This window comes from Salvia splendens, chromosome 13 (assembly GCF_004379255.2).
Source record: "Salvia splendens isolate huo1 chromosome 13, SspV2, whole genome shotgun sequence".
Taxonomy (NCBI): domain Eukaryota; kingdom Viridiplantae; phylum Streptophyta; class Magnoliopsida; order Lamiales; family Lamiaceae; genus Salvia; species Salvia splendens.
In genome coordinates, this window is record NC_056044.1 from 32,877,174 (window position 1) to 32,902,124 (window position 24,951).

The 24,951-nt window shown below is 34.2% G+C and overlaps 2 protein-coding genes across 2 annotated transcripts; one reads left to right on the top strand and one right to left on the bottom strand.

The window, feature by feature from the left end:
• On the bottom strand, positions 1 to 2,065 carry LOC121759974 (transcription factor SRM1-like). The gene is made up of 2 exons (XM_042155564.1): positions 1,519 to 2,065; positions 1 to 521 (listed from the first exon to the last, which is right to left on the bottom strand). Exons 1-2 carry the CDS (start codon positions 1,914 to 1,916, stop codon positions 254 to 256), a joined length of 666 nt encoding a protein of 221 aa, XP_042011498.1. The 5' UTR covers positions 1,917 to 2,065; the 3' UTR covers positions 1 to 253.
• Positions 2,066 to 17,526: 15,461 nt separating this feature from the next.
• On the top strand, positions 17,527 to 20,246 carry LOC121760279 (cationic amino acid transporter 7, chloroplastic-like). The gene is made up of 4 exons (XM_042155929.1): positions 17,527 to 18,150; positions 18,274 to 18,622; positions 18,745 to 18,979; positions 19,482 to 20,246. The coding sequence occupies exons 1-4, from the start codon at positions 17,558 to 17,560 to the stop codon at positions 20,039 to 20,041; spliced, it is 1,737 nt and encodes a 578-aa protein (XP_042011863.1). The 5' UTR covers positions 17,527 to 17,557; the 3' UTR covers positions 20,042 to 20,246.
• Positions 20,247 to 24,951: the final 4,705 nt, after the last annotated feature.

Here is a 24,951-nt window from a genome sequence, read left to right on the forward strand (position 1 = left end):
TAAAACCAAAAAGAAAAGAAAAAAGAAAAATAAGCATCACCAATTTTTTCAACTCTGTAATAATCTCTTTACAACTAAATATATGAGACTTGTGAGTTCTAAAACCTACTAAACTCTCCAGTCACAATTTGTATTGACTATCTCTTTTTTTAACATACAATCAAACAAAACTAACTTTACAAATTTTATCTGTTAGTCCTAAATGAAGCTATCATATATATTACACAAATATATTATATACCTTTCTAGTTCTTCACCTCGGCATGGAGAAGTTAAAGGCTTGGTACCCTCCTTGACTAGGCAGACTCGTGGGCGCGGGAGGAGGAACAGTTAAACTGTCCATGGCGGTAGTTATATCGTGAATGCTAGACCTTTTCCTTTCCTTCTTGCCTGAGGTGTGACGGAGAAAATACTTTTGGGCATGGCTAGCTACTTGGGTTGGAGTTCTCGTGACCACTACGTTTCTTGATATGCTTCTCCAGTCGCCTTTTCCATACCGATCAAGTCCAATTAAAAACAACCTGCACAAAAATGAAGATGTATTTTGAGAGGCTGCTGACAATATATGCACCAAAAGTTTGAAGTATATAATCAACAAAATGTTGATTCCAAACACATCAATACACTCAATTTCCACTCCCATTCAAGAAAACGTTGATGCCAAACACCCGAACTCAATCAGTGATAGCAAATTCATCACGAAACGCACGACAATAAATTGAAATTTTACCCAAACAGTGTCTAGTTCATCATTCTCCTACCGTAGTTTTATCACACTAGCATATACTCCATTGATTTCTAAATAGCACGCGCACACACACACACACACGAGCACGTACCTCGAACCTCCCAAAATTTTCATTACACCTGTGAAAACTATAACCATCAACTTTTTCTTTAAAGAAACTCAGCCACTTATTAAAACTTTACTCGATCTATTTGATTTTTCCATCAACAATCTCAATCACCCTCACCCAAAAATTAAGCTTGTAACAAACAAAACCAGAGGTTCATTTCCAACATCTCCCTAGATTATAATGCAATTAACAAATCCACAAGAAAATTTGAAGACTAAACATTACCAATTTGCAAATGCTATATAGAATCAGAAATTTAAAACATTAATGCCTTATAAACAACAATCAATTAGTTAACTGAATAAAACCTCTAACCACAACATTTTATACTAAAATCTTGCAACATTTATCCCAATTTCCAATGAAAAACACAACACAAACAAAAATTGATAAAATTCAACATTTAACTCTAAAATTATGCAAACATTTAATCTCCCAACTTCAAAATTGAAGAAAAACACACCACAAACAAAAATGGAATAAATCCAGCATTTAATACCAAAACCATCCAACATTCAATCTCCCAAACTCCAAAACTGCATAACACGGCACAAACAAAATTCTACAAAAATCACATCAAAATCAGTAAAAATCAAACCGAATTCCTCTCATCCACAAACACACGCCTCAAATTCCACCAAGAAATGAAAAGAAAAAAAACCTGTGTTCATCTTCAGTCCACGGCGTGCCTTTCTTCCTCTCCACATCCAACTGCCGGCTCCGATTCCCCGGCGCGCCGAACGAGATCTGACCAGGCGTCCCCGACCTCGAGCGGTCGCTCTCCCACCCAATCGACTCATCCGAGTAGCTCGGCAGCTCAACCCTCCCCGAGTCAATCTCCGCAATATCATACAGCAGCGCCTCGTAATGCGCCTCCACCTCCTCCGGCGACTTCCCCGGCAGATGCTCGGCGATCGCGCGCCACCGATCGCCGAATCCCTCCGGGAACTCCACCAGCGCCTGCTCGAAGACCTTGTCCTCCTGCCTGCTCCACGCCGCCGCGCCGCAGCTCATCCCGTCGATGCCGCCGTACATGATGATGTTTTGGTGGAGATTCATGCAAATCTGAGGCGAATTTCGATGGGGTTTTAGTTTCAGATTGAATTTGGTGAGTGTTTTCTTCTTTTTTTTTTTGCGGTGGAGTTTGTTTTTTTTGGGTTTGTGGGAAATTGGAGGTGGAGAATTGTAGGGATTATATACCGGAGGGGATTTTGGAAGGTAGTGAAAATTGTTAGTTTTAAAAAGGGAATGAAGCACGTTTTTAGATGGGACTTTTTGGAACTGGAGATTCATTCACTGTACGCAGACATCTGGAAGGGAAATTCACATTTGACTTCCTCTCAACTTGTAATTACTGAGCTCATCCACATTAGTGTGGACTCAAAATAATTATAATAGTAATATAATATCAACTTATTTAATCCGAAACTTCATTTTTCAGTTGTCACGTTATATTTTGGCTGGACAGTTGAGCCAAAATAAAAAAATTATGTGCTTTTTTCAATTATTCTAAGACAGATATTTTTGTGTAAAATATTAAAATGATTGGATAGAACTTGAATATCTATCCTAAGTTTTCTTACCATTATAAAAAAAAAAGACTTCCTCTAATTTCTTGAAAGACATGTAGTTACAACATCAATTCAATCAATTTAATACCATGTGAAATGCTCGAGTGATTACTCAACTTACTACAATGTGAAAAACTTTAGATAATAATGTAATTTATATAAGTCAAGATGAAATCATTTTGATTTATGTTTGTGGCCGCTATAATTGTCACGACTTACAATGACATCGACTTATGTTTTGGTTTATTAGTATTTATATGAAATGAGTATATGTGTGTCTAATACATAGAAATAGTTGAATGGGTGAATTTCTTTTTCCATCCCAAAAAAACATATAACTTGTTTAGTATAAATTCGTCCATTAATACATTGAGTTGTTTTTCTTTATTTATTTTATGTGTATGCTAATTTGGTGGCTGATGTCTTTGAGACTGTACTGCTTATTGAGTTTGAATAAAATGATGGTAGCATTTTTGTTATGAGAAATTAACAAAATGGATGGATTATTTTTTTTCTAAATAGATGGACATCATAGAATAAAAAATTAGCATCTTTTCACCATATTTCTAATTTATTTTAGCTTTTGTAAGTAGATTACCTAAATTTAATTAGTTACGTTGAAACAAATATAAAATAAACACACGCATGCTCACAGAAGCACATGTAGTAAAACTTGATCAATTTATTACAATACTCCTTCTTTACTCTAAAGTAGTTTTGTTGACTGAATTTAATTTAATTTAATTTTTTACAAAAATGAAAAGTATGCCTTCATTCGAAAAAGCCGTCATACACAAACACAAATCAACTCAATTATTGTATAATTAATTTATAATAGTAAATGATTTCTTGATCCTTCCTGTTTTTCTTACGTTTTAAATTCAATGTATGTACGGATCATCTTACGTGGCACAAATTAGATAAGTGTATATTTTATTATGAAATTATTGATCTTTGGAATAATACATATAAAATATATTGCAATATATCCATACTATTAAAATGCAAAGCAAAGAAATAGTACTCCATAATTTTCTATGCAAAAATTGTTTATATTAAATAAATATTACTGAGGTGTAAATTAAGTTCCATAGACTATCACTTTACAAATTCCATGTAGTATATATTTATTTGGTTGGTGAATGGATAATTCCTTATTAAAGGTACATAGGCTGTGTCATGAACTACTATAAAATAACAAATAAGAAAAAAATTAATAAAAGAAGTCGGCAAAAACTTTGAACTTTCCAATCAGATAATAGTAAAAGTGAACTTTGGAATCTTGTGGATTGCCACTAAACACCATGCATTAATAATTATGTCACTTAGTTATTGGATAGAATATTTTATAATATATGACTATTGTTAGCACATTCACTATTATCTTTATAAATTATTTTCAAGAAACAAAATTCAATCCTGCAAGTGGTTGGAGTCAGAAGTCGACCAAGAAAATTTTTTGGAACAATGTATTTTGAATGTAATAGTATTAAAATTTAAGAAGGAAATATGAAAAAAAAATGTAGACAGACTTTTTAGGGTGGCTTCACTTATATTAATTTGTTTTCATATTACTAATACTTAAGTAGTAAAAAAATTGCCAAAGTGGTTGAAGACAAGCTTGATGGGACATCTCTTAATCATGTATGACCATTGAATATTAATAATTACTATATACTACTCCCTCCGTCCCGCACTACTCGCACATTTCCTTTTGAGCACGAAGATTAAGGAATGAGTGATAGACAAAGTCAACAATTACGGCTGTAGGTATAAATTGTTACTAAAAATGGAAAGAGTGCAAATAACTTGGGACGCCCAGAAAGGAAATAAGTGCAAGTAGTGCGGGACGGAGGGAGTATGTCACAATCAATTACTAGGTTAATTACAACACCTTAGATTTGAGTAATTACTCAAACACGTAATTGAAGTTATTCGTAATGATGTAATCTTTATTCACATAAAATAAAATAAAAAACAAATAGTGAGGTTCATTGCTGGCTTAATATATGCTAAAGTTTTGCATTGATGTAATCTTCCTCTAAATATTTGTCAAATTGTGTAACCTCCAATAAGCTTTAGACACGTTTTGGCAATTAAAGGAGTCAAATCCAGCTAGCTTCAAATTATGGATTTTAATAGTTTTAGGAAATATCAAAGCAAAGCTGTCACTTATCTAGAAAATGATTCAATTGTAATATTTGTAAAGGGTAAGGGTATTTGAGTATATGTTGTAGTATTATTTCTTATACTATCTTTAATTAGGTCAAACTCACTTTTTTAACACTCATTAACAAAAATACATAAAGAAGAAAAATGTGAGCATTTTTTCTTTCTCCAAGAAAGAGTTATATAATCATTTTTAAAATATTATGTTAATTTTTAGACATGACTATTGAGTTAGAGCACTCAAATTGGAGCATGAAATCGAGCAACCAAAGGGGTTAATTTTTTGTGTTTTATGAGCTCATATATTTGTATAACGTATATTCTATATGTAATGTTTCTATTTTTATTATATAATTTTTGAAATTTTAATTATTGATTGTAAATTTAAAATATTACTACAATTTGAATAAATGTATGAAATTAGATAATTGAAAAAAGAATTTAAAAGTAAATGATAGACCATAGTAGAGATTTGATTGAATTTTTGTGGCCACCTTTCTGATAACATGGTGAAAGTAGAGTTCCAAAAATAAAAGTTATAGTTCTCATAAATAAAAATGATCAGTCTTAGAGCATCAGCAATGACGCCAGTCCCGGCGGAATTCCGATCGTCGTGCCGGAAGTCCGCGCGGGACGTCCTCCATTGTGCTAGGGAGGCACGGATACGGACATCCGCTGCGGACACCGGAGTTCCGTGGCGTTCCACGGATATCCGTCGCGACGTCCGTGCGGACGTCCGCCATTGCGTTGACTCCCACGGACGTCCGCGCGGATGTCCCGATTATTGCATTAATTTTTTTTTATTGTGGGAAGTTCATCAGGATGTCCGCCACTGTGCAGTGGTATATCCGTATGACGTGGCATCCGCAGTGGGATGTCCGTATAATGTGGCAGGAGGTGTTTTTGTTTTGGGATGTCCGCCGGGACATCCGCAGCTAATGCTCTTATGAATTGAAGTTATAAACTGTCGCATATAAAAAGGTTACATCTCTGATAATTGATTGTTGGAAATATATATAATTTTTGTTGTTAATTTATCTTTATTCAAAACTTAATAGTATTTGAAAAAACCCTTAAGTTTAGTTATAACGTCAACGAATTAAATTATCAGATTGTGTAGTTGACTAATTATAATAATTATTGTCTACAGATTTATAGGCTATATATAAAACATGTTTGACTTGTGAAGAAATGTTTATTCAGCAATCATGACTATACAATATTGATAGAATTAACTGAAAAATACCTATAAATAATTAGTGCCAAATTAATCATTAAAATGATACATGTATTTTAAAATAGTGATTTATCTTTTCAACACTAAACCAATATTATCAAACTTCAAACTATACATAGTAGATGTAAATTTATCGAATTTAATTGTTACACCAATGTATGATTGAAACCTGGTCAAGTTATAAAGACATATGTCAATTGATATCTTATAAAAATTAAACTATTATTTTCTTTTGTTGACTACATTAAATTTATTAAGATTAGCAGGTTCTACAATCTACTGTTCTTTTTTCTTTTGTCATATATATATATATATATATATATATATATATATATATATATATATATATATATATATATATATATTCGATTTAATTGGAACAACAGATTCATTATTTTTGGAATGCATATCTAATATGATCTAGCCAAGTGTGTGCATGACCTGTAATTGGTCCAACATGATAATTTATAGTTGCATAAATTGGACAAATCTAGAGTTAATTTCGTAAATAAAAACAATGGCTAACACCAAATAATTTGCATTCTTCTCGAATACAAAACAAAATGATTACAAACATTGTGAATAAACACACATAGTAGTTTTCTAATTGACGATGACACACCAAGAAAATACAAAATGTAATAAAATTATTTTAAAAAAGGAAAAAAGAAAAAGATAAGAATAAAGCTTATATAAAATTCTAACTTAAATAAGGAGGAGTAGTTTTGTTTTTTTCGTTCCCAAAAATTAATCTCATTCAATAACTATGGAATCCATCCTCCACCAATGATTTTGAACATATTATCACATAGTGCTTTTAGGCAATTACAACTGCATAAATATGGATAAAAACTCGATTAGTATAGTACCATAATGAAAAATTTATAATCCATTCGGTCCCAAAACATAATCTATCTATCAATTTTTATCCATACACTAAAATTAATCTAATAATAAAAGTAGAAAGTGATTCTCATTTCATTACTCTCTCTTTCTTCATCTTTTCTAATTTATTCATATTTTCTCTTTCTCATTTTAAATTTTTTTAATATTTTATCAATTTTGCATTAAAATTAGTATAATGTTATAGGAAAGATGGAAGATTGGAAGGAGGAATTTATTTATATTTTTATATAGTAATTCGGTGAAAGCTGTCATCTCAAGAAAGCCGGCCTCTCAACACCTGGTTGGGCAATATACTACGTGGCCGAATGATGTGGTGACGCGTGTAATTGATGAGTCAAACATACACCACAAAGACAAAATCATGTGGATAAGAGCATCTCCAATGGTCGGCGTCACCACCGGAGCGCCGATTTTTCGCCCACGCCGGTTTGACGCCGAACCATTGGAACCGGCGTGGGCGAAATCGGCGTCAAAATCGGCGTCGCCATGCCGATTCCCGCGCTGACGCCGGTTCCCACGCCGATCCTCACGGGCGCCATTGTGGCTCCCGGATCGGCGCCAAACCGGCGTCGGATTTAAATATTTTTTTTTTTTTTTTCGCAAAACACTATATATACGCGCGTTGAACCTCATTTTCATTCGCACCACTTGTTTTAACGAGTACTCTCTCTCTACCTTACTTTCTGTACAAGATCAATTTAAGAAATGAGTAATGCCGGTGGTAGTGGTGGGGATGCGGATGAGTACGAGCGTATGATGAACGAAGAGCTTGATGCCTATACGAGCCGTGAGGTTGATCGATGGATGCAGAGTTATATGCAGCCGGCGGCACCTCGCCCACGACCAGTTGTCCACCGTCGACAAGTGGTGCATCGTGATCATGACGCTGCACATCAGCGCCTGTTCACAGATTACTTCGCAGAGGAGCCGCGTTTTGACGCCAACCATTTCAGGCGTCGTTTTAGGATGAGGCGGGACTTATTTATGCGTATTGTTAACGAATTGGAGCAGCGATATCTGTATTTCCGCTTCAGGCACGATGCGGTTGGCAGACCCGGCCACACCCCTATTCAAAAGTGCACTGCGGCAATCAGGCAGTTGGCCTACGGCACCGCGGCAGACATGTGGGACGAATACCTCCACATCGGTGAGACGACTGCCATCGAATGTATGAAGTATTTCTGCCAGGGCGTGATCGAAGTATTCGGTGATCAGTATCTCCGAAAGCCTACCCCCGAAGATTGCCGGAATTTGCTGCGGATGCACGGGGATCAGCACGGGTTCCCGGGAATGCTAGGCAGCATAGATTGTATGCATTGGGAATGGAAGAACTGTCCCGCTGCCTGGAAGGGGTTTTACACGACCGGCTACAAGGGAAAAAATCCCACGATGATCCTCGAAGCCCTCCTCCAAGCACATGCCGACATGCGTCAGACGGAGGCTCATATTCGACTGCAAAATGATTTAGTTGAAGAGTTGTGGGCGCTGAGGACTGCAAGGCGGTAGTTTTTATGCAAATTTATGTAATTTTTTAAATGTAATATTTTTAATTATTGTACTTTTTTTTATATTAATGTAGTAAAAAAATTTTAATATTATTATTCGAATTTTCCGTATTTGTCTCGTAATTTAAATTCCGTATGTTGATACAAGTGTAAATTAAATTATATAATTGTTATTAGTGATGTGGATAGGTAGTGTGAAGGCTATTTGATGGCTATTTGATGTCCAGTTGATGTGGCAAGCTGATGTGGCAGGAGAATTGTAGTGCTGATGATGTGGCAGTGTGAAGGCTATTTGACGGCTATTTGACGTTCGTCAGCATTGGAGATGCTCTAAGATGGTCGGCCACGTCATCGTCTTAGTTCCACCCTCAGCAAAAGTACAAAATACCCCCACGTTTTTTCAGCCTCACCTCACTCCTGCGTGGAAAGGTGAAATGTAGTTGGTGGGGACAGGGGTAGTTTGGTCCATTGAATTTACGCCGTTGGTTTTGGATAATGAGATCTTGTTGGGATGGGACCCACCACTCATTAAATAAAAGTCGGCTGCTTTGGAATCGACAACTGTTGGAGTGGGTGTGACGAAGGTGGGATCTATAAAAATGCTCCTACTGTTCAATGAATTATAATTGAGACATCTTATAAAAAAAATAATCTTAGCGTTCAATAAAAATAGAATTTTTTAGAATGATATGAATTTTAATGTACAATTAATAAAATATGAGTGATATGGAATGAAAATGTCATTGAAGTAATATTAGTTGTGATTCATCTTATATGAGATAAAAAAAATTTATCCAAAATATAAGTAAACCTGACAAAAATGAAAAGAATCTCCATTTTCATAGAATCACAAATTAATCAAATTTTGGTGTTTTGGACGAACTTTAAAAATGATATAAAGTATCACAAATTTTATATTTCGTATGTAATTTTCAAGGACGGTCAATTGTCATATCCAACTGACATACATGGATTTATTATCCTACTTGACACAACTAAATTACTGTGACTTTCTGTGTGGCTTTTTATTGTATTCGTTGATAACTTTAAAAATGGTCTGGAATATTATAAACTTTCGTGGTTGTCTATATCTAAAACAATGTTTTTTGGTTATCTTATCATATTTGATTTTGTTATATCAGTTTCGATTGTGACCATCATAACAAAAACTTAAAAAGTTATAATTAATATTTTAGTTAAAAATTATGAAATTGAGCAAAAATTAGTAGTAATTTTTTAAATTTAAATCACAATTTTACATGTAGAAAATTATCCATCAAACTCATTCATAATTATGCCTCAAGCCCACACTTTGTGCTCTTTCTCACATGGAAGAGAGGAGCTAAATGGGCTATTATTTAAAGCCCTAAACACATAATTTGGACCTAGCTAACTTGAAATGAAGATATTGGGCTTGATATAAGTTTTGGACTAGAATTTCAACAACCAACACATGCTCCTTTCATTTGAACTTTTTTTTTAATTGAAAAACAACAAAAATATGTGTACATAAAGAAAAAAAGAATAACTACATGTTGTGCTTTAATCGAAAGTTTCAAAATACTAGTATAATATTAAATTCATTAATATTCTTCCACTTTATCAAATTCTAAAGTCGATTATTGGTAGTAACACAATTCGAAAAAAATAATTTTATTATTCGTTTCGACCTCTTATCTACGAATCATTCATTACTTATCTAAATCCAAATGCTCATCCAGTATTTTTGTTTCTAATTGATTTTAATTTTGACCAAAAAATGATTGATGTGATTGTCCAATAAGATACCTCATACAGCATAGCATCTAAGAGAAAGCGTGGGATCGATTTCATTCCATCTTTAAAATGCCTCGACAATAATAATATTCTTTAAATTCACATCCAATCAAATTGAAGAAAAGAGGTCTTTAGATTTTTGGATAGCCAATAAAAGTGATTTGGTAATGAACTTTTGGTAATGCAAATCTTAAACCACAGTTAATACACTTGAATGTGCCAAATTTTATCACAAAGCATCATTTTTTAGATTTGGGTGTGCTTGGTCGGTGGTGGTGATGCCATGGCGGCTGTAAATTGGTATTCCCTTCGTCCGCCATTAGGAGTCTCGGTCACTTTTGCGCATTCGTTTTGTAAAAATTATAATAAATAGTTAAAGTGGAGAAATGGTAAAGTAAGAGAAAATTATGCGGAGAAGAGTGTAGTACTATTTTTTTTGTAAATTTTAATGGTAAAATAATAATATTCTCTTTGTCCATAGTCTTGCTAGTTATGATATAAATTTTAATGCAACCCAGCTTGGCTCAGTCCATCCTGGCGCGGACCACTTCGCCGATGGACTTGGGCTGAGCCGGATCCAAATTTATAGCAAAAGGCCCAGCCTAGTCTAGGCTAGGGCCCATATTTCCTGGCCCGTGTCGGGCCTAGCTGGTCCAACGTATGTAACAATTCCAAGGAGAGCGAAGGAGACGGAGGAAAGACGGAGCTAATTTTTAGATAAAATACATAACTTTTGTTATAAATAGAAATGATTCGATTATAATGGGATGATTCAAAATAAAATTCTCCAGACTCTCCATATATTAGGAAAGTTTATTAGGCGGTCAATATTTTTGTATATAGTATTTTAATCTTTTGTGTTTCTTGAATAGACATGTTTTTTTTTGTGTAAAGGATATATGAAGTATAGATAGATTGTAGCCACTAACAAATTGATGATTACTCGATGGCTAGAGATTAAAATATGGTAATGAAATGACATATTTAATTAAGATGGGGACTTTACATTATTAAATTCTAGATCATGGTATTATATAAAATAACTAATTTAGTTTGACCAGGGAACATTAATTGCTGCTCGAAAACGTAGTCAAAAGGAGGTTTGAACTATAATGACTCATTTCCTCCTACCATTATCAATAAAAAAAAATTATACTATACTCTACATCATTGTAAGAAAATTTTCACTCTCTCATAAAAATGAGCTTTGTATATTAGTAGTATTATATAGTACAGGGATTGGTAAAAATTAAAATACTTTTTATAATGCAGATGAAATTTAGTGTCTCATTTTTTGTTCCACTTCATGTACTACCATTTCTACTTTTTTTTTCATTGTATTATTTTTTCCTTAATTTCAATTTGGTATTTTTAGTTGTTGCACTTGTAGGTTAGCGAGAGTTTATCACACCAAATTATGCTGTATAATTAGTGTTTCATAATTTATTGTCATTTTTATTAGATAAAAAGTGTTTATCATAGTTAATAAATTGAAAAAAAGGGTATATACTTTTAAAAATTTCCATGTAATATAGGATAACATTTTTTATATAAACATTATCAAAAAAATTAATTTACGATCACAGAGATACGGTAAATGAAAAGCACTAAAAAACGTCAAACAAGAATTCATAATCCAATAAAAGTCCAACCAAACAAAAAGATAAAATCAATAAGAAAACAACGACTAAGACTAAAACAATAGAAAAATGTTTATTAAGAGCTAAACAAAAGAAATGGCTTATATTCAAAAACAAAAAAAAGGGTTGGTTTTTCAATCAATCATGCTTAGGCTCATAAAATATTATGCCATGTGTTTTCTATTACTCTATGATTTCACATTAATTTTTGTGCAATCTTGAGTCACAGAATCACATTTTGATCTCACCTAAATTTCCTAAATGACGTAGAATCACAAGCCCAATTGTAGTATTTTCATTATTTAAAGTTTTGAGAATGTGTTGTAATTTCATCTATTTTCAACACCTATGCAATTAATCTTTTGATTCAATTTTGTTGAGAAAACTTGGAATAGAATAAAAATTGCACACAACTTAATAATTTTTTATTGACTGCTAGTTTCTTCGAACTTTTCCATTTTTCTCTTAGTTTGATCATTCTCAATTTTTTTGAGATGATGAACTTAAATGTGCTAATTTGTTAAAAGTTTATTTATAGATACAAATAATATTAATTCAAACATAATTATTTATCTTTTACAAAACCACACTATTCATATTCTTGTGACAAATAATAAGTTAATGTCAATTCTTATTTTTTTTCCTGACTCCACTAAAAGTGGATCATATAAATAAGCATGCACCCAATATTTTAGGTTTTATCAAGATAGAAATTTATTTTATATATACAATGAATATATGTGCATGTGATACTATTCTTGATTGCTTAGGTCAACACCATGAATATGTAATGCCAAACATTTTATAAATATCTGAAATCAGCTGATTATGTGTACCAACAATAATGTAGTGTATGCCAAAAAAAAATTTAAAAAATATATATATCGTGCACTTATTTATTTAGGTAAGAATGCAAATTGAATGACTTTCTTGAATACCTAATTTTCTTGTCTCTTGAATGTTATCTGAAAAGTGCATGCATGGGTCTTGTTTTTAGGTGAAAAGATGCTGTATTTTTTATTGAATTTTTTTTGAGAGGGATGAAAATTTTGTTGTTTTTTGTCGAGTCATAATTTTATTTGGCGTCTTGTTACCTGAATTTAATTTTTGTAGTATAGTGTATGCATACATATCTAGGTAAAACAAATAATTGAGGCTAATTTCGATCCTTTTAATGGATTGAAAATGGCATGTGGTCATTTTAATAGGACATCACAAATTAAAGAAATCGATGTAGATGCAGAGAATTACCCTCTTGATATGTACACGAGTCCCAGTCGATTTATTACGTACATGGTTAATTATAAAGACAATGATGATTTAAGGAAAGTAAGTTAGTTGTCGATTCATGATTTTTGATTTGGAAGTGCAACAAATAATTACATAACATGTTGGCGACATGTAGCACCAATAAGCTATTGAAATGGACATACTAAACCCTATTTCTCAACATATGTACAATAATACAAATAAATACTAATGACTCATAATCCATAAACATTGATCAGTACACACATAAAATATGCATTATACTATATTCTTGCTATGAACTAGTAATTAAGTTTGTTTTAGATCTCTATCAAGCCATAAAATTTTATTTAGTGATTCAAACAAAAAATTAAAAAAAACAGAATTGTGAGGCCATTTCTCTCTCGTGAATTGACGGATGATTTGTCGAGATGTGTGCTGCTGGACGATTGCTTCTGTATTTGTATTTTTTTCTTTATTTTTCATTATTATTTATGTTATCAACCACTTCTATATTGGGTTTTACACTATAGACTATGTTATGCTACTTTATTGTTCACCAAAATTTATCTTTTTTTAATCTTTGTATTAAAAAATAAAATATGAAAAATAGTAGTATACTATTAGTTATCTATATTGATGATCAGTCCACCTCAATAAATACCAAATTCCTCAAACACTATGATTAACACCTTTAAATAAAAGGGGTCAATGTAGAACTATTTAATTAATTTAAAAATCGTTTTCAAAGAAGCAAATGTCCACTGAAATTGCCTATTTTATAGGTTAAATGGGAGAATTTGACCTACACAAAGTAAGTCCTTAAATAGGCATATGAATATGATGATGATTACGCAAACTTGAGCTCAATATATTCATATATACTATAGACTATATTCAAACCTATGCTCATAGAGTCAACTTTAATATAGACTATATTTTAGGGCTTATTTATCTATTGATAAAATCACTTCATGGATTGGATTAATGAAGCATTTCTTTGATCTTAATTGAACTGTATGATCAAGCATGTATTTCCATGTGCAATGAAGAAGGTTGTCGTTGACGGCAAAAGGTATGGGTGATGTGTGACGATCGTGGCTGAAAATGGATGATGGACAAAAAGTGAAAGCAAATCTCAATCACAAAGTTTGAGGCAAAGATTCTACACCGTGAAAATTGCAGTATTTTCAAAGATTGACTTTACTAAATTACCCTACCTAGACCCTTCATTGACTCTAGTGATCCTGTTGCAGTGACCAATTATTTGTGAATTCTTTTTTCAATAATATGATATTAGTTGTTAAATTGGTATTTTCCGCTTACTTAAGTAGTATAAGTAAAAAGTCTTACTAGTACTTTGTAAATCTCCTGGATTAAATTAATTTTAAAACTATTGTTACTTCCATAGGTTAAAGTGACATTAAAAAAGCAACTAGCAACTTTTGCATTTTATTGTATTGAATTTATAAATGCCGCCAGAAACTTATACTATTTGTTAATGGCCCTTTTTAATTTATTATGAAATTTTGAAACATCCAAAATTTGTCTAGATTATATAATGTGGTTGTGTCCTTCACTTCATAAAAGTAAGTTGGTATCACAGTCCATTATCTCACTCTCATCTCTATCAATATTTTTAATAATAATAATATTAACACTATTATCATTGTTATTATTAATAATTATTATTAGTGTGTCTTTTAGAAGTAATGGAATAAAATTTCTAGAAATGGGACGTGGAGGAACAAATATTGCAAGTCAAAGTCCAACTAGTGACATTTTCTAACATATGTTAAAAGTGGAGATACAAAAACCTTTCTTGATATTGTTAAAACGAAGTCGTTTCAGACTTTAGCGAGATAAATAAGCTTTTCGTGACCTAATTTTTGTATAACGGGACATTTTATAGAAAATGCTGAAAATAGGCGTGATCTTTGAGTGAGAGATGACACACATACACACAAAACATCTATCTCGTGAAGTTCACTCACGCATTTCTCCATTTAGTAACGCTAGGAGCATTGTCTGCCTAGTTTCCGTAATTCCATTATATCCATATATGTCTAGTGTATTTGGCGTGCAGAAACGCACTACACTAGTAAGAAATTTGATCTCGAGAGAAACTACATCAATATGAGAGCATCAACCATAGCATAATTTTTCTTGTAGAAAAATGTTATTTTTTCTGACTCGACTTAATAGTTAATTTATTATCTATTTCTTAGTAGTGTGATTGTTTATTTATTTCTTAGATTGTTCAAATAAAGCACTTTCTTAGCTACGTGCGTTACTCTCGACACCAAAATCAAACTAATTTGTATTCTTCTTCCTATTCCCAAAAGTTGCCATTATCCCTTTTTCTTACTAATCCAATAAATCATCAATTACTTGCTCAAAATGTGTAAATTAACATTATTATATATTGAAGATAGCAAGAATGAGTTGGATGGATATAATTAACCAGTAATATGTAAACTTGGTGCTCAACTTTTCATTTTGTCTTCTCATAGTTAGAATTGTTAAAATGGAATCTGCCCCATTCACTAAGTGATTTGTTCGAAGTGGAGGTTTATATACTCTTTAACTGTGTATTGATGTAATTAATAATACACCCACCAAGTACAAATTTTATTAATTATGTAATTTATAAGAGATTGAAGTGTTCCATTTTTGTACATATTGGTATTTAGTTTCCTCTTATATCATATTGACATACACATGTCGATTGATAGAATCTAGAGTGAGCAAAAGATTAAATTAACATGCACATGATCATACATATATTAATCTCCAATCTAAGTTTGAGATAAGAAGTTTAAATAAATTATCAAAATGAAAAGAACACATAGTTTAATCAAGTGGAGGCTTTGAATTATTTCTTACAAACTTCCATTTTTTCATTTTAATCGGTCTCCAAAATATTGTCCACTTTAGTAATTGCGCAAAGAATTCAAACAGTAAGACAAGAAACTGGTTTTGATAGTGTCATTCTCGAGAACCCTTTAGTAGATGAGGTCGACGTAGAATACCCTTAACGTATTCGGCCCCCTATGCTTTTGTTTCATGCGTTCGTCCACTACTTTCCTTGTATAGTTGTTTCTATGGCAACCCTCTACAACGATAGCCCACTACCTCACAGTGGCATTACTAAAAAATTTCTTCTTAGATCCATCATCAAAATCGAGGCTCAGCCACCCCCTTCACCTATAGAAAAAAGCTTCCACTTTAGCTAGGACCTAAAATAACCACTACTAAGAGTGTCCACAATGGTGGCCCTGAAGGTCACCAAATGTGGCCCGGCCACCATTCGTGGTGGCTCTCATGTGGCCCTCCGCAATGGTAAAGTAACAAAATTAACAAAATTAATAAGGGCCACCAAATGTGGCCCTCTATAAAAAAAATTGTTATCTTTTTTTAATATTATTTTTAATTTAACTATATTAAATTTTATTAGACTTTAAATTTATGATATTTATAAATTTAATTAAAATAAAATAATTTGGATTGTAAATAAAACCAAAATGTAACAAGAACTTCGTTGTATTATACTCCCTCAGTCCCGTGTTACTTGCACTTATTTCCTTTCTGGGCGTCCCAGGTTATTTGCACTCTTTCCATTTTTAGTAAAAATTATCACCTACAGCCGTAATATTTGACTTTGTCTATCACTCATTCCTTAATCTTCGTGCCGAAAATGAAACGTTCAAGTAACGCGGGACGGAGGGAGTATTAAAATAGGAAAATTATACAACGAAAGTTTTCTAATTTAAAAACAACAACCTGACGAAGAGATTTTGCGACATTCTGAATCGCCTACGGAAAACCTCTGGCGGATAACGGGTGTTCTCGTTGAAGTAGTCTTCCATCAATCGGCGGTCAGCCCCGGCATGATCACGGTCGAAATACCACCGATGATAGAATGGCCGAGGGACTGCCACCGCCGCCGCTGCCTCAGCCGCATCTTCCGCCTCGTCGGCTTCACGTTGCACCGCTGCAACAAGGTTTTGAAACTCCAGATCTACCGCTTGTTGGAATTGTTCATCGTCGTAATCCATAGTTGCAAGGTTGAATCGAAATTGGAAGGAAATATTGGAAAGATTGGAGGAAAATGGAGTTGGAAAAATGGAATGGAAGTGTAGTATTTTATAAATAATTTTCGAAGTTTAAAAAAAAAATTAAATTCCGCGGCCCAGCCGCGAATGGCGGCCCGCTGCAGTGGAGGGCCGCGGCTCACACGGCTCAGCCGCGTGAAGGCCGCGACCGTGGCTCGCCCTCGGCTCTCGGCCTTGCGCCCCTCCTCTCGGCTCTCTGCAATGGGGGGCCGCACACCGAGCCGCGGGCCGCGGTTCCCCCATTGTGGACACTCTAAAGAAACAAAAATGTAGTATTACTCCATAATCCATATATAGAATCTTAATAGCAAAACGGAAATGCTTATATCATCTTTAATAGCCATATATAATCCCATCTCCCCACTAATTCCCAATATCAAATTCAAAAGAAAACATCATACTACTATATCAATTGCCCTACTTTCACCCCACCCCACCCCACCCCACCCACACATATAAGTATATATATACACACTTTCACCCTTCTCCATCTTCACCCCATCCATACACAAAAAACACACACACAAACAAAAATGGAAAGCCATTCCTCCTCTTCTTTCTCCTCCTTCAAATCCTACCTCCACGCCCTCTCCGACACCCCGAACCGCCTCTCCCGCCGCGCCTGCTCCGCCTCCACCTCCTCCGAAGAGACCGCCCGCCCCCTGTCCGGCGCCGACCTCCGCCGCAGCCTCCGGTGGCACGACCTCATCGGCTTCGGCGTCGGCGGCATGGTCGGCGCAGGCGTCTTCGTCACCTCGGGCCGCGCCGCCCGCCTCCGCGCCGGCCCCGCCGTGGTCCTCTCCTACGCCCTCGCCGGCCTCTGCGCCCTCCTCTCCGCCTTCTGCTACACCGAATTCGCCGTCGAGATGCCCGTCGCCGGCGGCGCCTTCAGCTACATCCGCGCCACCTTCGGCGAGTTCCTCGCCTTCGTCACCGGCGCCAACCTCGTCATCGACTACGTCCTCTCCAATGCCGCCGTCGCCCGCGGCTTCACCGCCTACCTCGCCACCGCCCTCGGCCACCCCGGCCTCCGCCTCACCGCCCACTCCCTCCCCGAGGGCTACAACGAGATGGACCCCATCGCCGTCGCCATCGTCCTCCTCCTTACCTTCATCATCTGCTACAGGTCTGGTTACACAAGATTTTATTCAGTGTTGTTTATTTATTTAATTAATTAAAAATTTAATTATTCAGTTAATTAAATAATTTTTATTTTAAATTTGATGAAATATTTCAATTTTTTTTGTAGCACGAGGGAGAGTTCGTGGCTGAACATGGTGTTGACGGTGTTGCACATCTTGTTCATAGTGTTTGTGATAGTGGTGGGGTTTTGGAGGGGGGATTTGAGGAATTTTACGGAACCCGGTAACCCGGAGAATGTGGGCGGGTTCTTCCCGTTCGGAGCCTCGGGGGTGTTCAACGGGGCGGCGATGGTGTACCTGAGCTACATCGGGTATGATGCCGTCTCAACAATGGCGGAAGAGGTCAAGAATCCGGTGAAAAACATTCCGGTCGGTGTCTCGGGATCCGTGATTCTCGTAACGGTTCTATACTGTTTGATGGCCGCTTCGATGTCCGCACTCTTACCATATGATAAGGTAACGTACACCTCTCAATGCTCGTGGTACAATTATAGTATGCCACGGGCGTCATATATTAGTCAAGCGTCAGTCTGTTTTGACTGATTGACTAATTTGGTAAAAATGTTTCTTGGTGGCAGATTGACCCGGAAGCCCCCTTCTCGGGTGCGTTCGAGGCGGGGGCTGCCGGGTGGCGGTGGGCCGGGAACATGATCGGGGCCGGGGCGAGCATGGGCATAGTGACGTCATTGCTAGTGGCGATGCTTGGGCAGGCGCGGTACATGTGCGTCATCGGGCGGTCGTGCGTGGTCCCCAAGTGGTTCGCCCAGGTCCACCCGACCACGTCGACACCTGTCAACGCCTCGGCCTTCCTCGGTACGTCGACATCTCATCATTTTTCTTGAACCCCCACCAACCACTTGGTTAATTAGCCACTTTTTTCAATTTTTTTTTTCTCTTTTCCCTTTTTTGGGGAAATATTTTGGGGCTTCACTTTGCATATGATGATCATCCATGTACTTTGTAGCCTATATTATTTGGAAAATTGGAATTGGATGAGAACAGAATAGACCCCAACGTGTGGTCCTAGGTTTTGAAGTCACATCATTTAGATTCGGATGAATAATAGTGCTTGAGGTGACATGTGTCTTTTCCAATATTTTAGGTTGAGATTTAGCTTAGATTTATATCAATCTACATGATTATATGTGATTTATGATTAGGACAATATGCGACAAAAAATTATTATTATTTATTCCTTAAAACTCAAAAAATTGGACATAGGTACATTTTGTTCTAAAATCATCTTGTTCGAAATAATTTTATGTTACATCTAACTTCATAATTCTAATTGATCATATTCAATGTCACACCACAGGGATCTTCACTGCAGCAATAGCCCTCTTCACAGACCTAAACATACTCCTAAACCTCGTCTCAATCGGTTCGCTCTTCGTGTTCTACATGGTGGCGAACGCAGTGATCTACAGGCGCTACGCGCCCCATGGCACGAGCAACCCGTGGCCGACTCTCTCCTTCCTCTTCTGCTTCTCCCTCACCTCACTCATCTTCACTCTCCTCTGGCAATTTGCTCCACCAGGCAAGCCCAAGGCCTACATGCTCGGCTCATGCATCGCCCTGGCTTTCGGTGTTGTACTCTTGTTCCACTTGATGGTACCTCAGGCTCGAATGCCCAAGTTTTGGGGAGTCCCCTTCATGCCATGGATCCCCTCCATCTCCATTTTCCTCAACATTTTCTTGCTTGGCTCCCTTGACAAGCCCTCCTATGTTAGGTTCGGGTTTTTCTCGGGCCTCGTTGTGCTTGTTTACGTCCTCTATAGCGTGCACTCGAGCTTTGACGCAGAGAGGGAGGGGATTCTTAGTCGGAAGGCGGTCGAGATGTCGGTCGAAAACGGAGATGAAGATCAGAAAGTTTGATGTGTTTTTTTCTTGGTTTTGTTATGTTGTAGTAATAAGTTTAGAGAGAAAGAATAAGAAAAAAAAGGAATAGGGAAGTGTATAGTCTTTTTTTTCCAAAGTAGGGTTTTTTAGGTTTGATGTCACTTTTTTGCATATGTTTGGCATTTTGATCAAATCAATTCTTGTGCACCTTTAACTGAAAAAGATCATAAAGTCAATGAAATTTATGGGCTCCCACTCTTTCTTTATTCTTATTTATTAGTTGTAAAAAGTCCAAAAATTTTACATATAACGCGCCAAATCCATTCAATCTACTAAATATAACAATAATTTTTTTATGCTTAATAGATATGATCAAATCTATCATGATCTCGTTTCATCAATTTTATGAATTTATCGAATTTATCTCTAATTTTTAATAATATTAATTATAGTCAAGTTACTATTTCTATCACGATCTTTAATTACAACTTATATCAATTTCAATTATTAGATTTTCACTCTAATAGTTTAGTCATGAAATGACGCGTCAAAAACATAACCTGTTATTTTTTTTCTAGAAGTAAGAGTATAAAAATATCAATATTTTATTTGTTTTTTAATATTTTAAGCTCGAGATAAAAATTATAAAATTGTAAAATTAGGATATAATTGATGAAAGTAACTAAATACTAAGAAAAAATTTGATAAATTTGAAAGTTTCATGTAAAAGAGGTGAAATCATTTAAGATCAGGATAGATTCGATCATTAATCATTCTTTATACGAGTGTCACTTTGCCTCTAAACAATTATAGAAAGATGACTATTTTTGTTGTTTCGTCCAAACTTTCTCTATCTCTTTCTCTCTTGTTTACATTATCTAGTGAGATTAGAGAATTGAAAAAGTGATACTTCAAGTAGGAATAAATTGCTCTTTTCTTTCGGCTTTGGAGTATTTGTTAAGTCCAAGATTCCAAGTGAGCGTGAAGAATCCGTTGCAAAAGCCGCGATTCTTGGAATTAAAGGAAAGCAAAAATTAATAAGGCTGAAAAGTGAGAAGATGTCACACTAAAATCAATAATTTCACTTTCAATCTGAAAAAACAAATAAGTATTCCATGATCCATCATGTCTGAAAAGTTGTTCTCGATCCATTATCGGTGTAGTTATTGGCTCAATGAATGGAATATACAATGCTAGTCATTGAATGTGTGTCTAAGAAATTGAAACGTGACATAGAATGGTGACATGACTTGTCTATGTTATATTTGGCAATAAACTCTAGAATATGGTATCTATTATCTTTTCGTACACACGAATGTCATTAATAGAACCTTTAGTGTTCGATAAAAGGTTTGTTGTATGTTGTAAGATCGATACCTCTTTGGATATAGTTTGTTAATTTATCTTTATCATTTGTTACCTTTTTTTTATATTGGTTTTACTATTATTCGTATTGTCACCATTGGTGAACTCTGCTTGACAACTTCTTATTTTTGGCTTAGAGCTTTTCTCATTCATAAAAAGAGAAGTATTAGAAGATGATAGGTTTGAAAGAAATTAGTATAGAGTCTTGTGGAGAATTATCTCATGTGTGACAAATAAATAGTATTCGAATTCAACCCAAAGGGTGAGGTCGGCAGACATTAGACTCATTGATAATTAACTAAATGATCAGAGGATCGATCCATGCTTCTGTACATGAAGCAACCTTAATTCCTATAAATTAACACAAGGAATAGTCACTAGGTCTCCTAGTGGATACCTTTGATCTAATAACCAAAAAATATAATATTCAAATTCAAACTTCTATACTAAACTCCTTTTATAAAATAGGTTGGAATTTTGAATTATCATATCTAAATTTAAATAGGTTGGAATTTTGAATTATCATATGTAAATGTAAATGAGAGCCATTATTGATTTTCGTAATAAAAAAGTTATCTTTTGACTACTTTCTTTTGTCTCTTAACATGTGACTACTTTCTTTTCTCTCGCTCCATATTGTTACTCCATATTGTTAGGTATAAATATTTGTAACAATTAATTTGACACATCTCTATATTAGTAGATATCTTAAATGACTAGGTAGTTATACTTGCTATTTATCATAACAAATGTATTATTTCTCGGATTTAATTGGCATGGAATCCACCTAAACACATGACCAAATAAAGGGTAATAATATTTAGCTTATCTCTAACATAGCATAGGATTCTAGTGATTGATGCTAATAATTCACTTTTAGCTTTTCTAATGTAATCTTCCTTTCCAATGAGTCCATATAATGCCACCCAATAAATATATATAATAAACACCTATTACTTTTCTTCTTCGAACTCTTGGAAATACTTTTGAGTATTCTCGACGCCAAATAATAAAAATTAAATTGTAGTAACACCATGCAATAATTATATCATGATCGATGTGTTAGTTACTTCCACATGTTATTTTGAATTTCTTGTAAATTCATCATCACATCATGTGATCACTATCTGTAATGATACTCCTTCCGTCAACTATTTAAAGAGTCATTTTGACTCGTTACAGAGTTTAAGAAACTGTTTAACTTTGGGGAATAAAATGAATAGAATGGCTAGTAAAATTTTAGTCTCATTTTTAGTAGTATTACTATTTTTTGGATTGTAATTGGAAAGAAGTTAATAAATTTTGAGGTCCGTGTATTGAAAGTGGAAAAAGGATATTCTAAAATGGCAAAAAATGGATATTTAAATTGTGGTCAGGGGTATTCTTTAACTTACAATAGTTTTTTAGAAAATGAAATAATGCTTCTAGCATTTCGATATTATACCTAAGTAGAGTAGACATGCTACAAAGTAAATTGAGAAACTTATTTAGGAGCCAAATGTCAAGTTTATATGTCTTTCTTACTTAAGAATTCGATACTATTCTTTTTTATCCATTTTCCACTAAAAAATAATTGTACTCTTAAGTTTTACAAATCGTACAATTTATTCGGACAGTCTAATAGTAGAATAATTTTTGTGTGACAAAGGTAATAGTATGTTTGAGTCCTCATAAAGTTTCAATAGATCTGAGTTTGTCACAAATTTTTCGAGTAAGGTTTAATTGGTCAAATAAAATTAACATATAAACTTGAGTATAGTCTAATTTATTCTAGCATAATTAATTGGTAATTATTTGTAATAGTATATATGCATCAAGTTCAATGTATATTAAGTAGGAGTATGTACTAATATCTAAAAAATGAATGTATTGCAAAGTGAAAATATATTATAAAATTAATACCAAAACATTAACCCATTTTTTTGAGTCCCACTTTGGATCACCACTTAAATAAAAATAATATTATATGCAATTAATTATTTTATACCATACCATGATTCATGAGAGCTGTGATTACTAGTATTATTTTATTAATTTACAATTATCCTTAGCTTGAACCTCTCATGATGATGGCTGATTACACTAAATGTCCCCCGAGCTAATTAATTTATGCATTTTACTGGTTAATTATTAGTATTAATAATGTTGTAGATATTATGGGCCAATCACTACGGATAAAATTATGATTAACAATCCCATTTGATTACAGACACATAAAACTGTCGGAAATTGATTAACTCCTTTAAATCAAGACATTTATGTCATACGATTAATATAATAATTTTTTTGCCTAATTTAATTAAACTCTCAACTTGCAAATGGGGTTATTGCCAAGAAACAAATTCACTGTCCCCCACTAATATTAACACATGTGGTTAAAATATATGAAATCCCACAATGGATGGTCTTCATTTACTGCCATTGCCAATGAATTTGTTGGTGGAAAATTTTAACTTTTTCTGTCTTTCTTTCTTTCTCCCATTTCTTCTCCATTCATGGCAAAATTATTACTAATGGATGGTTTGGGTGTGAAACAATATAATCGAATCGAATTGAATTGGACATATCATTTTCAGAATTATACTAGCTAGCTTGTTCTTTTATGACATTTTTGAATTTGATGGATGTGTGTAAGAGTGAGTCAATATAAATGAATTGACTAAGTTGGGTACATCATTTTCAAAATGAAATAATTTATGAATTTGATTTCATGTGGGTAGGGGTGGGGTCGCTTATTCAAGTATAAAAAAAGTTTGAAATGGACAAGTGATTTTCTAAATCTCTAACTCTTTATTAATATATGATGTGTACGTTTAAACTTATATTTTGGTAAAATAAATTATGAATTATTTCGTAATATACTCCCTCAGTCCCACTGTAGTAGAGACGTTTCATTTTCAGCACCCGTTTCGGAAAAATGATAATAAATAATTAAAATAGAGAAAATATAAAATAAGAGAAAGAATAATATAGAGAAGATTATTCTCTTTTTTACGAGAAAGAATAATATAGAGAAGATTATTCTCTTTTTTACTTTACTTTCTCTCCACTTTAACTATTTATTATATTTTTTCGAAAACGAGTGTTCAAAACGAAACGCCTCTATTACATAGGGATAAAGGGAGTATGTATTATCATTTTGTGTTGTCTACTATGACTGTGACCTATCTTAGTGGCCTGATTACAATTACCATTAATCCAGCCATATAACAAAGTCCACTTTGATATTTTTGTCCACAATCCAAAAGTTGGAAAATCTACTCATTTTTAATCATTTTTATCCATTTGTAGAAAAAGTTGTATCCATAAATGGGAAGAAATATTTGAGGGGTTGAGGTCATAAAAACCATTAATGGGGCCTTTCTTGTTTGTTTATTTGTCGTTTCTATCTAATTATCTCCAACTAGTGTCATATAAACATTCAATTAAAATAGTTCAATTGTCCCTTTCTTCTAATTTTGTATATACATTATCACACTCCACTTCTCATAGAATTGATGCAATACAATTAGGTCAAACATACATTTTCCTCATACATATGCTCTACCTTTTTCCTAATCAAGTAATCATATATGAGATGG

Bases quoted from the DNA above. Each gene is read 5' to 3' on its own strand.
- LOC121759974 (XM_042155564.1), bottom strand. From the start codon at position 1,916: ATGAATCTCCACCAAAACATCATCATGTACGGCGGCATCGACGGGATG. The intron at 522-1,518 runs GTTTTTTTTCTT...ATTTTTGTGCAG, and splicing joins TGGACTGAAGATGAACACAG to GTTGTTTTTAATTGGACTTG.
- LOC121760279 (XM_042155929.1), top strand. From the start codon at position 17,558: ATGGAAAGCCATTCCTCCTCTTCTTTCTCCTCCTTCAAATCCTACCTC. The intron at 18,623-18,744 runs GTAACGTACACC...TCTTGGTGGCAG, and splicing joins CACTCTTACCATATGATAAG to ATTGACCCGGAAGCCCCCTT. The intron at 18,980-19,481 runs GTACGTCGACAT...GTCACACCACAG, and splicing joins CAACGCCTCGGCCTTCCTCG to GGATCTTCACTGCAGCAATA.